The 17,149-nt window shown below is 41.0% G+C and overlaps 1 protein-coding gene across 2 annotated transcripts in view; it reads right to left on the minus strand.

The window, feature by feature from the left end:
* Positions 1-16,675, minus strand: part of LOC128602460 (putative leucine-rich repeat-containing protein DDB_G0290503) — a 27,274-nt gene extending 10,599 nt beyond the window's left edge. Inside the window, exons 1-30 of one of the 2 annotated variants that reach the window (XM_053616273.1) lie at positions 16,541-16,675; positions 16,308-16,415; positions 15,333-15,376; positions 15,184-15,196; positions 9,497-9,565; positions 9,044-9,133; positions 8,886-8,954; positions 7,773-7,856; positions 7,551-7,646; positions 7,117-7,179; positions 6,967-7,029; positions 6,642-6,695; positions 6,071-6,154; positions 5,898-5,987; positions 5,623-5,706; positions 5,102-5,164; positions 4,540-4,629; positions 3,910-3,999; positions 3,704-3,793; positions 3,497-3,586; positions 3,153-3,242; positions 2,161-2,202; positions 1,802-1,861; positions 1,646-1,705; positions 1,430-1,507; positions 1,203-1,289; positions 911-991; positions 730-798; positions 399-488; positions 227-289 (exon numbers count right to left, since the gene is read on the minus strand). In XM_053616273.1, the coding sequence (XP_053472248.1) occupies positions 227-289; positions 399-488; positions 730-798; positions 911-991; positions 1,203-1,289; positions 1,430-1,507; positions 1,646-1,705; positions 1,802-1,861; positions 2,161-2,202; positions 3,153-3,242; positions 3,497-3,586; positions 3,704-3,793; positions 3,910-3,999; positions 4,540-4,629; positions 5,102-5,164; positions 5,623-5,706; positions 5,898-5,987; positions 6,071-6,154; positions 6,642-6,695; positions 6,967-7,029; positions 7,117-7,179; positions 7,551-7,646; positions 7,773-7,856; positions 8,886-8,954; positions 9,044-9,133; positions 9,497-9,565; positions 15,184-15,196; positions 15,333-15,376; positions 16,308-16,415; positions 16,541-16,610 (2,224 nt within the window). In that variant the 5' untranslated portion in view covers positions 16,611-16,675. The remainder of the gene's footprint in view (positions 1-226; positions 290-398; positions 489-729; positions 799-910; positions 992-1,202; positions 1,290-1,429; positions 1,508-1,645; positions 1,706-1,801; positions 1,862-2,160; positions 2,203-3,152; positions 3,243-3,496; positions 3,587-3,703; positions 3,794-3,909; positions 4,000-4,539; positions 4,630-5,101; positions 5,165-5,622; positions 5,707-5,897; positions 5,988-6,070; positions 6,155-6,641; positions 6,696-6,966; positions 7,030-7,116; positions 7,180-7,550; positions 7,647-7,772; positions 7,857-8,885; positions 8,955-9,043; positions 9,134-9,496; positions 9,566-15,183; positions 15,197-15,332; positions 15,377-16,307; positions 16,416-16,540) is intronic. The other variant, XM_053616274.1, reaches the window with a different exon arrangement.
* Positions 16,676-17,149: the final 474 nt, after the last annotated feature.

The raw sequence follows: 17,149 nt of genomic DNA on the forward strand, positions 1-17,149 counted from the left end.
CTGCTCCATGGTTTCTCCCCCTGTTTCTCTTTATGGACTGGATCCTTCTGGTTTCCTACTGACTGCCATGATCTTCACATGATCTGGCCTATGATAATGAATAAAAGTCCTGATGAACCAGTTCACTATGATGAAGACACTGGTGTGGTTCAGCATGTGCTCTAAGAGTGTTGACTCGCTCAGATGTTTTCTTTCTAAAATCATTATTGTGTAAGTGAACACTTACCACAGCCGCTTCTCTTTAGGTACGCAATCTCTTTATTCTTCTCTTCTATCTCCTCCTCCAAACCTTAAAGAACATTCAGGTTGCTTGTTCATCAGTCTCCGTTCCGTTCCAGAGAGATCACACATTATTAACACTGCAGTTATTTTGTGGAGAGATTTAAGCTGGAACTGACCTGCAGTCTTCTCCTGGTGCTCCTTTTTAAGTCCTGCAAGCCCTTTATTTAACTGGGACACCTCCTCCTTTAGAAAGATCACCTGGATGGCTGGACAGAGAGAGAGAGAGAGAGAGAGAGAGAGAGAGAGAGAGAGAGAGAGAGAGAGATGTGTTTTTCCCCAAAAATAAAAGATAAATGATGTCCAAAATGTTCTTTGAAGTGCCATGACATCAAAGCAAAAAAGACAAGAAAAATACAATAAAAAAAGTAATCGCTTGGTCATTATTATTAAGTTCACTAAAAGCTTAATAATAATAATAATAATAATAATAATAATAAAATAACTCACCCAGTTTAGATTTCTCGTTTCCGGTGGCTGAGAGTTGAGCCAACATCTCCTCCATGTCCTTCTCCAGTCCTGCATTCACACACATTTTTATTCACAACTGTGTTTTTATTTTTATTTTCCAATAGAATTACTGCATGGAGTGAAGGTAGTTTATGTTGTTTAAAATAATTGTCAAACCCACGGTTAATCTGAGCTAAATACTCCTGGATGTGTTCCTGCTGCTTCCTGTTCACCTTCCTCAGCTCCTCCAGTAATTTCAGAACTGCAAACGAGAGGAAATCAAAATGATTTACATCCTTACGCATATTATTGCTTTATTTCTCTTCATTCGAAACAATTGTGGGGGGGAAATGGAATAGTTTAGTCTTGTGCCTCTGAAAACCTGTAGAACACAATAATATAAACACAAATCCCGCCTCATTTTTAATCCAGATTTCTACAAAGCGTTTTGACGGAAACAGAGTCCTTCTTACATTTGAGAGATTCTCCTCTATACTTCTGTATCTTATTCTTGGCCTCCTTGAGCTCCGCTTGCTTCTCCTGCAGTCTCTGATTCAGCTCTGAAACAAAAACACAACATGATGCAGGTTTAGATTCCTGGTTTTCTAGTTCGTTGTTCCCTAGGTTCCTATTTCATAAGTTCCTAGTAATAGGTGTTATAAAGTGCGTAAAGCAAATCCTCATGTGATGTCATACACACCTTCAACATTTCCTTCTGATGAACTGATTTCATCCTCCAGTTTCTTTATGTCCTGCTTGAGAGCTTCGATTGTAAACACTGCAGAATATAAAGACAGAGGAAACAAGATGTAACAGAAAACAATAATATATTATAAATACAGTATAATAATATTATAATATACGCATTATAATGTTCCGATCAACTTTATTTAGCTTTTATTTACCGTTCGCTCACCTTGATTAATCAGTGTATCATTCAGCTTAGAAACTGTTTTATCAAAATCAGCCTTCAGTCCTGTAACACACACAAACACACTAAAGTTAAAAAAAAAATAACAAAAAGTGTGATTTATGTTTAAAATGATGCAGTAAACATAGTGTGTTTCCTCACGGTTGTAAGATTTCTTGAGGTCAGTGCACTCTGTGGCCACCTTCAGTGCATCCTGCAATTCTGCAAACATGAAATAATGTCGTTCACTTGTCATGGCTGTGTCCCAAATCCTAGTGCTCGAACGAGCCACGCTTACCTGCACCTGACCTTCATCATGGTCATGTGGCTAATTAGCTAATTAGCTGTTAGCATGTGATACAGTGCTTCACATTAGCCTGAACAGTTCTGCCCTGAAACTGTGTGTTACAGGTAACATCACTAACTTTATTTGATTTGGATTGCAGCCGCTCAGTGATCTTAAGAGTCCTAGAAACCTTTAGGAAGTGATGTAATGGTTTTGAAAGGGGACTTTTACTTACTTTTATTTTCCCCCTCTTCCTTCTTCAGCTTTCCCTCCAGATCTGGAAGAGAAAATGTGTTTCTAATAAAATAGGTTTATATTTTATTTACAGAACACACACAGTGTGTAAAACTTCATGCAATTGAAATAAAGCTTGTTAAATTACACATTAATTATTTATCCGATTAAGAAAGAATTAAAAACAATAATGAAGTCACTCAATAAAGGAATTCAAATTTAGTGGTGCGACAAAGGCATAGAAGGGATGGAGGGATAACTAATGAAGGATGGTCAGTTAGGGGGTGGATGGATGGATGAATGAATAGTTAGGTAGATTAGATGGATGGATGGATGGATGGATGGATAGATGGATGAATGAATAGTCAGGAAGGTGGATGGATGGATGGATGAATGGATAGTTAGGTAGATTAGATGGATGGATGGATGGGTAGATGGATGGATGGATGAATAGTCAGGAAGGTGGATAATGGATGGATGGATGAATAGTTAGGTAAATTAGATGGATGGGTGGATGGATGGATGGGTGGATGGATGGATGAATAGTCAGGAAGGTGGATGGATGGATGGATGGATGAATGAATAGTTAGGTAGATTAGATGGATGGGTCGATGGATGGATGGATGGGTGGATGGATGGATGGATGAATGAATAGTTAGGTAGATTAGATGGATGGATGGATGGATGGATGGGTAGATGGATGGATGAATAGTCAGGAAGGTGCATGGATAGATGTATGGATGAATGAATAGTTAGGTAGATTAGATGGATGGATGGATGGATGGGTAGATGGATGGATGGATGGATGGGTAGATGGATGGATGAATAGTCAGGAAGGTGGATGGATGGATGTATGGATGAATGAATAGTTAGGTAGATTAGATGGATGGATGGATGGGTAGATGGATGGATGAATAGTCAGGAAGGTGGCTGGATGGATGGATGGATGAATAGTTAGGTAGATGGATGAATGAATAGATAAATGAAGCCCACCTGTTATCCTGTTTGCAGCCTCCTGGTTTCTCCTGTTGGCTTCCTCTTTAGTCTGTCTCAGTTCCTCAAGGAGCTCCGTGATCTTTATCACTTCAACCACAGAAACATTCAATATTAAACTCTGATCAGAAGAACTACACCATCATCATCAGACTTCACATCAGTGACTTATCTACTCCTGTTTTTAACACTGCTCTAGATACAGAGTTCATGAGCGGTCACATCAGATCTCCTCACCGTGTTCCTCATCAGGGTGGAGTAAAACTCAGGTGATGATGGAGGTCCTGATGTGATGAGATTTTGGATGGAAAGTGATGTTAGCATTAGCGTGATGGTTCTCTCACCTTTCTTTGCTAAGTCTGCATCCTTCTCCTGCAGAGCCTTGTTCCCTTCCTCCAGCTCCTGCCTCGTCTCCTTCAGCTGCTTCTCCAGTTCTGTCCAGTTTCACACATTCAGAAATTCACTTTTATTCTTTTATTATTTAAAATTCCTCTCATGTGGAATTGATTGAACTGAGCTCTGAACTTTACAGAAAATAAAAGATGAAATACCTCTGAGCCGTGATGCCGAAGTGTTCTCCACGTCTCTCACTTGTTTGGTGAGATTCTTCAGTTCCTCCCTCAAATCCCTGATCTCTTTAGCTAAAAGATTGAAGTGATTGAATGGAATAAAGTTGAGTTCGGTGTCTGGACGTATTTACTGTAGCTGCTAGTGGACGTGTGGTGAATATTCCCACACTTCAGTACTAAAGACTTACTCAGTGTGGCTATGTCACTGTCCTTCTTTCCCAGTTCTGTGGTTTTCCTCTTCAGCTCCTCCTCCTTCTTCCTCACTTCCTCCTGCAGTTCTGTTCAGAATCACGCTCCATGTTTACTTACGTACACAAACTAACTTCACACGTCAATCAGCTGCTTAACAACAGTACAGTGATATGCGACCCTCTCGTGTGATAATGGAACAGCGGCTTTACATAGACATTTCATGTCCAAAAGTTTACACTAAAAATGTAAATTTACACTTCATTTTATTTTAAACTCATTTCTAAATTTTGCATCTAAACTGTACCTCCACACTGTACATCTAAACTTACATCAATACTGTACCCCCAGACTTTACATATACACTTTACATATACAGCAACTTATGCATATGCTAATGACTTTATGCTAAATATTATGCTACGTTTTAATTCCTAACCTTACATCTAAACCTTTACTACTGTCTCACCTGTAATTCTAGACTAAACCTAGACACTGTCAGAACGATCATGATGACAGTACAGTATATCTCTGTCGTGATATATCATTCCAGCTCTGTGTTATAGCAAAATAAATCACACACACACACACACACACACACACACACACACACACACACACACACACACCTGCTATCTGTTTGTCCGCCTTCTGTTTGATGTTTGATATGAGTTTCTTTAGGTGAGTCTCATCCGACAGCAAGACCAAGTTCTTCAGCACTGAGGAAGACGAGGAGGTGATGAAAGAGTGAAAACATACGTGCGAGACACTTAATGGTAATCTTTAATGCTAAACGTAGTGTTTAAACTTTTATAACAGTTTTCACCACTCGATTCAGATTCATAAAAAGATGAATGTGGGTTCTTCTTCTTCTTCTATGATGGTTATGGTCAGGGTTACGGGTGGGGTTAAGGTCACAGTTGGGGCGGAGTTAAGGTTAGGGTTGTGGGTGGGGTTAATGTCAGGGTTATGGGGTGGGATTAGGGTTGGAGTTAGTGCTCGTACATTTTCTTATGATTTTATTTGTATTAAATTGAATGAAAGTTGACCGCACCACCGTCACTCATTCAGCACATGAACAATGTACAAAGTTTGGTTCATTTAAACATCACACTAAAGTTTAAGTCTTAATTAAAGGACAATCGTAATGCTACAGCACATGTCAATGCTAAGTGTCTTTGCTAAACTTACCGGTTTTGGCCAGGTTCGAGTCGTCCAGTTCGGAGAGCAATCTGAGCACTTCCTCTTTCTTCTCTTTAAAAAACACGGAAACAACACAGTGTTGTTTTTATTGTACTTTATAGACTTCATACGTATTTATTACTTACAAACAATTCATACAAACAGTATACCAGCTAGACCAGTGGTCACCAACCACCAACACTCTTCCTTGAGATCTAACACACCTGTTTTAGCTGATCAAGAACTTCTTAAAGCAGTGATTAGATGGTCAGGTGGGCTCCATTATGCTTGGAGCTAAAGTCTTCAGGAAAGTAGATCTCCAGGAACAGGTTTGGTAACCACTGAACTAGACAGTTTGCTAAATCACTGTCTTGCTAGCAAGTTAGCATGCTGGTTACACGGTTTAGCACATTAACTAGCTTGCTTGTCTAACGCAAAACACGTGAGATGTTGTTAGGGCATGAAGTTATGATTTAGGATCAAACTGGAGTTCTGTTAGAGAGTCAGTAAGATGTTAAAGAGACTCTCACCTTTGATTTGGTCCAAACTGTCTCCATCCAGGATCTGACTCTGAAGCTTCCTCATCTCCTCCAACTTGGAGAGTATGGTCAGAACTGAGCAGAACAGACCGAGAGTTTATTATTACACCTTTATGGAATAAGCTTCACGATTTTACTGGACACCCTTTAATGTGTGATAATGTAAACAAATCCCTCAGGAAGTGAATTCTGATTGGCCGAGAACACCACGAATAGACTAATAAACTGTTTTTTGTTTGTTTGTTTGTTTGTTTGTTTTTGCACACTTGTTCTGGTGTTCAGATCGTCATTGGTCTGCAGTTCCTTCTTCTTCGACTCGAGTTGTTCCTTCTTCTCTCTCAGCTCTTTCTCTAGTTCTGGAACACACACACTTTACTCAGACTAACGTTTCACTTTACTGTATTCACTCTATAAAGTCACATGTGCAGTAAGAACACACCAGTTCTCTTGGACTCGGACGTCTCGGATCGGATTCTGTCCTCCAGGTTGTTGATTTCCTGGTTCAGAGACACAATGTCCAGAACTGTGGAGGAAAATCAGCAGGACATTTCAAACACACTTCACACTTCAGTTATTCATCACAGCTCGTGCTTCAGGGCCAGGAGATAACAGCTTTTACGTTAAGGGTCAGGTCTAGGGGGTCGGGTTAAGGAATTAAAGCCTGTTTTTAAATTTCGAGTTTAAGGTTTAAAGATGGAATTAGGGTTTAAGTGTTAGGCATTATGAGTTAGGGTTCGAGTTTAGTGTAAGTGCAGGGATTAAGGGGTAAAACTGGAGTTAGAATTTAAGTTAGGTCTTACATTTTAAAGTTAGGATCAGTGTTTAGGAATTAAAAGTTGAGGTTTTGGGTTAGATGTGAGTTTACACTTGGAGTTAGAGGGGTAGGGATACGAGAATAGGGATTAGGGGTTAGGCGTTAGGGGTTGGGGAAAGGGATTAGGGGTTAGGGATTAGGGGTTATGGGTTAGGGATTACAGATTAAGTGCAGTAGTAATATCAGCTCTGCTCACTCGGCTTTATGGTTGAATCAGTTCCAGTCAATTCGTCCAACTTGTCCACTAATTCTGTAAAAAAAATTTAAAAAAGCATAGAGATAAACAAACAAATAAAGGAGTACTTCATGAGGACTGTATGAAGACTGTATGAGAACTCTTTCAGTTCTCATGAATATTTCATGATCTGATTGAAAATGAAAATATCAGGATACTCATGTGTCACAGTGAACACCACTCAGTCACATAAACAATATATTAAACAAATACCCTATATGTAAACACACTGTATGTTTTCTTCACTCAGGATGATTTAATAGAATAATATTTATAACAGTCTCACCGTTGTAATTTTCCTGAAGGCTGTTGCATTCTTCCTGTGTGTCAGAAATCTTCTCCTCCAAATCTACAACCGAGAAATAATCACACTCACTCTGTGTGTGTGTGTGTGTGTGTGTGTGTGCGAGAGAGAGAGAGAGAGAGAGATTCTTACACTTATTGCGGCCGAGCAATTCTGAAATCCTTTCTGATTCCTTATCCAGCTCCTCCTCAAATTCTACAAACACAAACATCACACAATCACTACGATGATTTCTGTATTTATTTATTTATTTATTTATTTATACAGTTTTTCTATACATATCTGTCTGTCTAATAATCTGCCACTCTGGCTCATGTCTGTCCTGAAGGATGTGTGTGATGTCACACTGTTAAACTCAATGTAAAATCTTTATATAGTTAGCATTGTGCTAAAGCAGTGTGACATCACACAGCACTGTACATCTCTGATTAAAGAGAAGCAAATAAAAGAAACTGGAGTTTGAACACAACTATGGTGATGAAACACACACACAGTATATTATAATGTCTTATATAACAGTACATTATATGTGATAATACTGTGTGTGTGTGTGTGTGTGTACACACGTTGGCTGTTGCTTGCTGTTTGGCACTCTAGCTGGTTGAGGTTTCCACCCAGCACCTCCAGATCAGCTCTTGACTTTTTCAGTTGTTCCTGCATCTCTAAACAGGGAATTATGGGAAATTTACACAGCTAACGACAGAACAGCAACAAGTTCTGACCACTGTAAAACATTAGAACCACTGGAGAACCACCCTGTTGGGTCTCGTAACTGTTCTCTCACTAACCTGCAATCTTTTTTGGATCCGTCTCCACTAAAAGGTCCAACTCGAGCTTCTGAGCTTTCACATACTCCTGCAGGATGTTTAACACTACAGAAGGAACACACTCAGGATTACAGTACATTGACATTTATTCATTTAGCAGACGCTTTTATCCAAAGCGACTTACAAATGAGAAAATACAAACAAATTAGGATTAGGACACGCTCAGGATTAGAACACTCTTGGGATTAGAACACTTCCGGGATTAGAACACTCTCAGGATTAGGACACTCTCCGGATTAGAACACTCTCAGTATTAGATCATGCTCTGGATTAGATCATGCTGTGAATTAGGACACACTAGAGATTAGGACACGCTCAAGATTAGGACACGCTCAAGATTAGGACACGCTCAAGATTAGGACACACTTGGGATTAGGACACGCTCAAGATTAGGACACGCTCGGGATTAGGACACGCTCAAGATTAGGACACGCTCGAGATTAGGACATGCTCGGGATTAGGACACGCTCGAGATTAGGACACGCTCGAGATTAGGACACACTCGGGATTAGGACACGCTCAAGATTAGGACACGCTCGAGATTAGGACATGCTCGGGATTAGGACACGCTCAAGATTAGGACACGCTCGAGATTAGGACATGCTCGGGATTAGGACACGCTCAAGATTAGGACACGCTCAAGATTAGGACACACTCGGGATTAGGACACGCTCAAGATTAGGACACGCTCGGGATTAGGACACGCTCAAGATTAGGACACGCTCAAGATTCAGACATGCTCGGGATTGGAACATGCTCAAGATTAGGACACGCCTGAGATTAGGACACGTTTGGGATTAAGACACGCTTGGGATTAGAACACGCTTGAGATTAGGACACATTTAAGATTACAACACGCTTGAGAATAGGACACGCTTGGGATTAGAATACATATGGTAAAGAATCATACAGTATTTTTACCCGAGGCGTAGTGGATCACCTGCATGTGTGTGATTTTATTTTATTTTCACACTGGAGTTAAAAGGCTAATGTAAGTCACAGGAAATGGAAGCTTCTGGCTAGCAGTTTAGCATGGTGCAGCATGTGTAAATCATCACGGACTGGTGTACATACCGGCTTCAGCAGGTCCCGAGGCTTTTTCCCCAAGCTGCTTTAGCATGTTGTCCAGCTGGTTCTGCAGAGCTGCACATGCACACTGAGAATGTCATAACTGCATAATATTATAAACTTAATGTTAAAAATAAAAGGTGGCGTGACGACGTGACATTCACCTGCGACCTGCACTGAGGACGCCTGAGAAGCGTTTATACATGACAGCTTGATCATCCTCAGCTGGTCCTTCAGAGCAAACAGATCTTTCTCTGAAGAACAGAAGATGATCAACATCAGTTAACATCAAACGTCAATAATGAGGATGACATTTTTATGAACATCCTAAAATAACTGGGATATTCTCGCCCATTTAACATTACACAGTCTGATGTGTTCTAAAACCTTAACAATGTATCTCCATCTAATCTAAAATCTTAAACCATAACCTTTAACCTTTCTCCTCATTCTTGCATATTCTAGAAACATTATTTTTTCAATTAAATTCAACATTTAAAAACTTAAAAACTAGAACTAAAAAACACACAACCCCAATCTAGAATCCTTACCATTTAGCATTCCAGAGAACAGAACATTTTAAAATCATAATAATTTATAAATATGTGATTACTGACCGATGTTAAAGCTGTAATCTGTTTTCTCAGTCAGTTTCATATTGCAGCTGTTCAGTTCCTCATCAATGCCTGCAGGAAAACAGCACAAGTATACACCGGGTTCTGAACTAAACTCCACTGACCTGAAGATCACTGTCCTGAAGATTACTGTCCTGAACTAAACACCACTGACCTGAAGATCACTGACCTGAACTAAACACCACTGACCTAAACACCACTGACCTGAAGATCACTGTCCTGAAGATCACTGACCTGAAGATTACTGTCCTGAAGATTATTGTCCTGAATTAAATACCACTGACCTGAAGATTACTGACCTGAACTAAACACCACTGACCTAAACTCCACTGCCCTGAAGATTACTGACCTGACCTAAACACCACTGACCTGAAGATCACTGTCCTGAACTAAACACCACTGACCTGAAGATCACTGACCTGAAGATCACTGTCCTGAACTAAACACCACTGACCTGAAGATCACTGTCCTGAAGATTACTGTCCTTTACTAAACACCACTGACCTGAAGATCACTGTCCTGAACTAAACACCACTGACCTGAAGATCACTGACCTGAAGATCACTGTCCTGAAGATCACTGTCCTGAACTAAACTCCACTGACCTGAAGATCACTGTCCTGAACTAAACACCACTGACCTGAAGATCACTGTCCTGAAGATTACTGTCCTTTACTAAACTCCACTGACCTGAAGATTACTGTCCTGAACTAAACTCCACTGACCTGAAGATTACTGTCCTTTACTAAACTCCACTGACCTGAAGATCACTGTCCTGAAGATTACTGTCCTTTACTAAACTCCACTGACCTGAAGATCACTGTCCTGAACTAAACTCCACTGACCTGAAGATTACTGTCCTTTACTAAACTCCACTGACCTGAAGATTACTGTCCTTTACTAAACTCCACTGTCCTGAAGATTACTGTCCTTTACTAAACTCCACTGACCTGAAGATCACTGTCCTTTACTAAACACCACTGACCTGAAGATCACTGTCCTGAACTAAACACCACTGACCTGAAGATCACTGTCCTGAACTAAACACCACTGACCTGAAGGTCACTGTCCTGAACTAAACACCACTGACCTGAAGGTCACTGTCCTGAAGATTACTGTCCTTTACTAAACTCCACTGACCTGAAGGTCACTGTCCTGAACTAAACTCCACTGACCTGAAGATCACTGTCCTGAACTAAACTCCACTGACCTGAAGATCACTGTCCTGAACTAAACACCACTGACCTGAAGATCACTGACCTGAAGATCACTGTCCTGAAGATCACTGTCCTGAACTAAACTCCACTGACCTGAAGATCACTGTCCTGAACTAAACACCACTGACCTGAAGATCACTGTCCTGAAGATTACTGTCCTTTACTAAACTCCACTGACCTGAAGATCACTGTCCTGAACTAAACTCCACTGACCTGAAGATCACTGTCCTTTACTAAACTCCACTGACCTGAAGATCACTGTCCTGAAGATTACTGTCCTTTACTAAACTCCACTGACCTGAAGATCACTGTCCTGAACTAAACTCCACTGACCTGAAGATTACTGTCCTTTACTAAACTCCACTGACCTGAAGATCACTGTCCTGAAGATTACTGTCCTTTACTAAACTCCACTGACCTGAAGATCACTGTCCTGAAGATTACTGTCCTTTACTAAACACCACTGACCTGAAGATCACTGTCCTGAACTAAACTCCACTGACCTGAAGATTACTGTCCTTTACTAAACTCCACTGACCTGAAGATCACTGTCCTGAAGATTACTGTCCTTTACTAAACACCACTGACCTGAAGATCACTGTCCTGAACTAAACTCCACTGACCTGAAGATTACTGTCCTTTACTAAACTCCACTGACCTGAAGATCACTGTCCTGAAGATTACTGTCCTTTACTAAACTCCACTGACCTGAAGATCACTGTCCTGAACTAAACTCCACTGACCTGAAGATCACTGTCCTGAACTAAACACCACTGACCTGAAGATCACTGTCCTGAACTAAACACCACTGACCTGAAGATCACTGTCCTGAAGATTACTGTCCTTTACTAAACACCACTGACCTGAAGATCACTGTCCTGAACTAAACTCCACTGACCTGAAGATTACTGTCCTTTACTAAACTCCACTGACCTGAAGATCACTGTCCTGAACTAAACTCCACTGACCTGAAGATCACTGTCCTGAACTAAACACCACTGACCTGAAGATCACTGTCCTGAAGATTACTGTCCTTTACTAAACACCACTGACCTGAAGATCACTGTCCTGAAGATTACTGTCCTTTACTAAACACCACTGACCTGAAGATCACTGTCCTGAACTAAACTCCACTGACCTGAAGATCACTGTCCTGAACAAAACTCCACTGACCTGAAGATCACTGTCCTGAAGATTACTGTCCTTTACTAAACTCCACTGACCTGAAGATCACTGTCCTGAACTAAACTGCACTGACCTGAAGATCACTGTCCTGAACTAAACACCACTGACCTGAAGGTCACTGTCCTGAACTAAACACCACTGACCTGAAGGTCACTGTCCTGAACTAAACTCCACTGACCTGAAGGTCACTGTCCTGAACTAAACACCACTGACCTGAAGATTACTGACCTGAACTAAACACCACTGACCTAAACTCCACTGCCCTGAAGATTACTGACCTGACCTAAGCACCACTGACCTGAAGATCACTGACCTGAAGATCACTGTCCTGAAGATCACTGTCCTGAACTAAACACCACTGACCTGAAGATCACTGTCCTGAAGATTACTGTCCTTTACTAAACACCACTGACCTGAAGATCACTGTCCTGAACTAAACTCCACTGACCTGAAGATTACTGTCCTTTACTAAACTCCACTGACCTGAAGATCACTGTCCTGAACTAAACTCCACTGACCTGAAGATCACTGTCCTGAACTAAACACCACTGACCTGAAGATCACTGTCCTGAAGATTACTGTCCTTTACTAAACACCACTGACCTGAAGATCACTGTCCTGAACTAAACTCCACTGACCTGAAGATCACTGTCCTGAACTAAACTCCACTGACCTGAAGATCACTGTCCTGAAGATTACTGTCCTTTACTAAACTCCACTGACCTGAAGATCACTGTCCTGAACTAAACTGCACTGACCTGAAGATCACTGTCCTGAACTAAACACCACTGACCTGAAGGTCACTGTCCTGAACTAAACACCACTGACCTGAAGGTCACTGTCCTGAACTAAACTCCACTGACCTGAAGGTCACTGTCCTGAACTAAACACCACTGACCTGAAGATTACTAACCTGAACTAAACACCACTGACCTAAATTCCACTGCCCTGAAGATTACTGACCTGACCTAAGCACCACTGACCTGAAGATCACTGACCTGAAGATCACTGTCCTGAAGATCACTGTCCTGAACTAAACACCACTGACCTGAAGATCACTGTCCTGAAGATTACTGTCCTTTACTAAACACCACTGACCTGAAGATCACTGTCCTGAACTAAACTCCACTGACCTGAAGATTACTGTCCTTTACTAAACTCCACTGACCTGAAGATCACTGTCCTGAACTAAACTCCACTGACCTGAAGATCACTGTCCTGAACTAAACTCCACTGACCTGAAGATCACTGTCCTGAACTAAACTCCACTGACCTGAAGATCACTGTCCTGAACTAAACACCACTGACCTGAAGATCACTGACCTGAAGATCACTGTCCTGAAGATCACTGTCCTGAACTAAACTCCACTGACCTGAAGATCACTGTCCTGAACTAAACACCACTGACCTGAAGATCACTGTCCTGAAGATTACTGTCCTTTACTAAACTCCACTGACCTGAAGATCACTGTCCTGAACTAAACACCACTGACCTGAAGATCACTGTCCTGAACTAAACACCACTGACCTGAAGATCACTGTCCTGAAGATTACTGTCCTTTACTAAACACCACTGACCTGAAGATCACTGTCCTGAACTAAACTCCACTGACCTGAAGATTACTGTCCTTTACTAAACTCCACTGACCTGAAGATCACTGTCCTGAACTAAACTCCACTGACCTGAAGATCACTGTCCTGAACTAAACACCACTGACCTGAAGATCACTGTCCTGAAGATTACTGTCCTTTACTAAACACCACTGACCTGAAGATCACTGTCCTGAAGATTACTGTCCTTTACTAAACACCACTGACCTGAAGATCACTGTCCTGAACTAAACTCCACTGACCTGAAGATCACTGTCCTGAACAAAACTCCACTGACCTGAAGATCACTGTCCTGAAGATTACTGTCCTTTACTAAACTCCACTGACCTGAAGATCACTGTCCTGAACTAAACTGCACTGACCTGAAGATCACTGTCCTGAACTAAACACCACTGACCTGAAGGTCACTGTCCTGAACTAAACACCACTGACCTGAAGGTCACTGTCCTGAACTAAACTCCACTGACCTGAAGGTCACTGTCCTGAACTAAACACCACTGACCTGAAGATTACTGACCTGAACTAAACACCACTGACCTAAACTCCACTGCCCTGAAGATTACTGACCTGACCTAAGCACCACTGACCTGAAGATCACTGACCTGAAGATCACTGTCCTGAAGATCACTGTCCTGAACTAAACACCACTGACCTGAAGATCACTGTCCTGAAGATTACTGTCCTTTACTAAACACCACTGACCTGAAGATCACTGTCCTGAACTAAACACCACTGACCTGAAGATCACTGACCTGAAGATCACTGTCCTGAAGATCACTGTCCTGAACTAAACTCTACTGACCTGAAGATCACTGTCCTGAACTAAACACCACTGACCTGAAGATCACTGTCCTGAAGATTACTGTCCTTTACTAAACTCCACTGACCTGAAGATCACTGTCCTGAACTAAACTCCACTGACCTGAAGATTACTGTCCTTTACTAAACTCCACTGACCTGAAGATCACTGTCCTGAAGATTACTGTCCTTTACTAAACTCCACTGACCTGAAGATCACTGTCCTGAACTAAACTCCACTGACCTGAAGATTACTGTCCTTTACTAAACTCCACTGACCTGAAGATCACTGTCCTGAAGATTACTGTCCTTTACTAAACTCCACTGACCTGAAGATCACTGTCCTGAACTAAACTCCACTGACCTGAAGATTACTGTCCTTTACTAAACTCCACTGACCTGAAGATTACTGTCCTTTACTAAACTCCACTGTCCTGAAGATTACTGTCCTTTACTAAACTCCACTGACCTGAAGATCACTGTCCTTTACTAAACACCACTGACCTGAAGATCACTGTCCTGAACTAAACACCACTGACCTGAAGATCACTGTCCTGAACTAAACACCACTGACCTGAAGGTCACTGTCCTGAACTAAACACCACTGACCTGAAGGTCACTGTCCTGAACTAAACACCACTGACCTGAAGGTCACTGTCCTGAAGATTACTGTCCTTTACTAAACTCCACTGACCTGAAGGTCACTGTCCTGAAGATTACTGTCCTTTACTAAACTCCACTGACCTGAAGGTCACTGTCCTGAACTAAACACCACTGTTTCCTGTATTTCTAGTTCCTCCGTATCTGAAGTGTTAGAAAAGAAATAAAATGGTACTGAATGAGACGATGATGCACTCACCCTTACAGATACTCTGAATTGTGATGGAGGGAAAAAGAAGTAAAATCATGAGTAATACGCAGTGTTAATGTAGTCGTACTGTGTAGTTCAGATTATATTTTAAATGTTGAAAGAATTGTGTGCTGATTAGTGACATTAAAACATTTTACCCCATCATCTTCATCATCATCAACAGGTATAAAATCCTCAATTACTGGAATAAACAAAAACGCAACATGTTTATCATATTATTAATCAATCCTTCATCATTCTCCAGCTGCACATCATCTCAGTCTGGGGGTTTCTTCATAAAGTGCAACTCAAAGCTCTCGAGGTGTGTAGGGCTGAGGCAGTCCTTTCATCAAGCGTGAAATGTGACAACAGGAAAAAAAATCGAAACAAATGTTGAGTGTATGTACAAATCTTTATTTAAAACCACTCGAGAGAACACAGCGCCGTCAAATCTCCAGAACACGCCGTTTCTGCGATGCTACAGCTGTATGCTCTGGCTCAGGTTTAATCTACAACCACACAGCGTGCTTGATTCACTTCTCGATTCAGAGTCAATTCAGAGTCGAATCAGAGTCGAATCAGAGTCAAATCTAAGCGAGATCTCCTAGTTCAGCTTCTGAATCATATCTAAGATGACCAACTCCTGATTTTAGAATTATATTGAATGCCAGATAAGAACTTCTATAATACTGACATCATACAATATAACGGTAATATTGTACAGTTTAAACTGCTCAAGTTATTTCACCACTTTTAAAAGAAGATCTGCGTTTATTATGAACAACCTAGAAGCCTGGAAGCTTGTTTCCACCAGGTAGGAGAACATTTCATCACACCGGAAAGGTTCTGCGTGTTCTTTACTGCTTTACTGTGCTCTGAATATCGGAAACAGTCACAGCTGTGAAATATTACCTCACAACTGAGAGAAAATAAAGGTACAATCATATGAAATTAACTCACAATTACGGGGGAAATCTGAGTGATATTTTCTCGGAGATGATAATCACACAGATATTTTTCTCACAGAACCCTTCTGATTTATTAACAGAAACCAATGACGCCAATATCAAGCACATTATCTACATGGAAACAGTAATATTCCGGCTATTTATCAGAATCATAATTTTTCTAACCTGTGGTTAAGATTTCAGATCGAATCACGGACTCCTGCGGGACCCCAGTAACCACTCTGGGAACAGGTGTGTACAATGTCTCTACAAACTGATCTTCATCATCGAACCCTGGCAACATCAACAACCAACATCATTACTGCTAAACACCATGGACATGTGAACAATCGCAGCAGGTCGGTTCTAGGTTCTAATGTGCGGTTCTGATTCAGAACATGTATATGAGGAGAACTTACCACTGTGAGACAGTGTAGTGCAAGGAGTCAAGGAGAGACAAGAGAAGAGGAGAAGCTGAATCCACGCCATCGCTCTAACTGACTGTCACTGTCACTTCCACTGCTTATATATCTGATCTCTCACACACACACACACACACACACACACACACACACACACACCCCTATAATTGCACTGCTGCATCTAAATAACACCAAACTTTAACCTTGAAGGTTTAAGATCTTCTGTTTGATCTTCTGGAACACTATAGCTGTATGGAATAAAAATCCCTTAATGAACCTAACTGATGGACAAGTTTAATTGGTTAATTGTTTAGTTAATATAATGAACACGTTATTTGAATTCAAATAGTTTATTCTGAAAAGCATTTCTAATGAATGTTCACTTGGCCATAGATCCACGTTACAGCTTTTCAGAATCAGAAGATCTCAATCTTTTACTTTAATTGTTATTGTGAGATGTTACGTAAAGTAAATGCGATGGAATAATGGACTTATAATAAAATACAGTACAGGATATGATGCGTTTGGATTTGTGTGAGATGCACTGTTCACAGTAATACACTGTTAGATAAATGGGTTCCTCAAGAGTTCCTTGGAAAGTTCAGG

The sequence above is a fragment of the Ictalurus furcatus genome, chromosome 26 (assembly GCF_023375685.1).
Source record: "Ictalurus furcatus strain D&B chromosome 26, Billie_1.0, whole genome shotgun sequence".
Taxonomy (NCBI): Eukaryota; Metazoa; Chordata; class Actinopteri; order Siluriformes; family Ictaluridae; genus Ictalurus; species Ictalurus furcatus.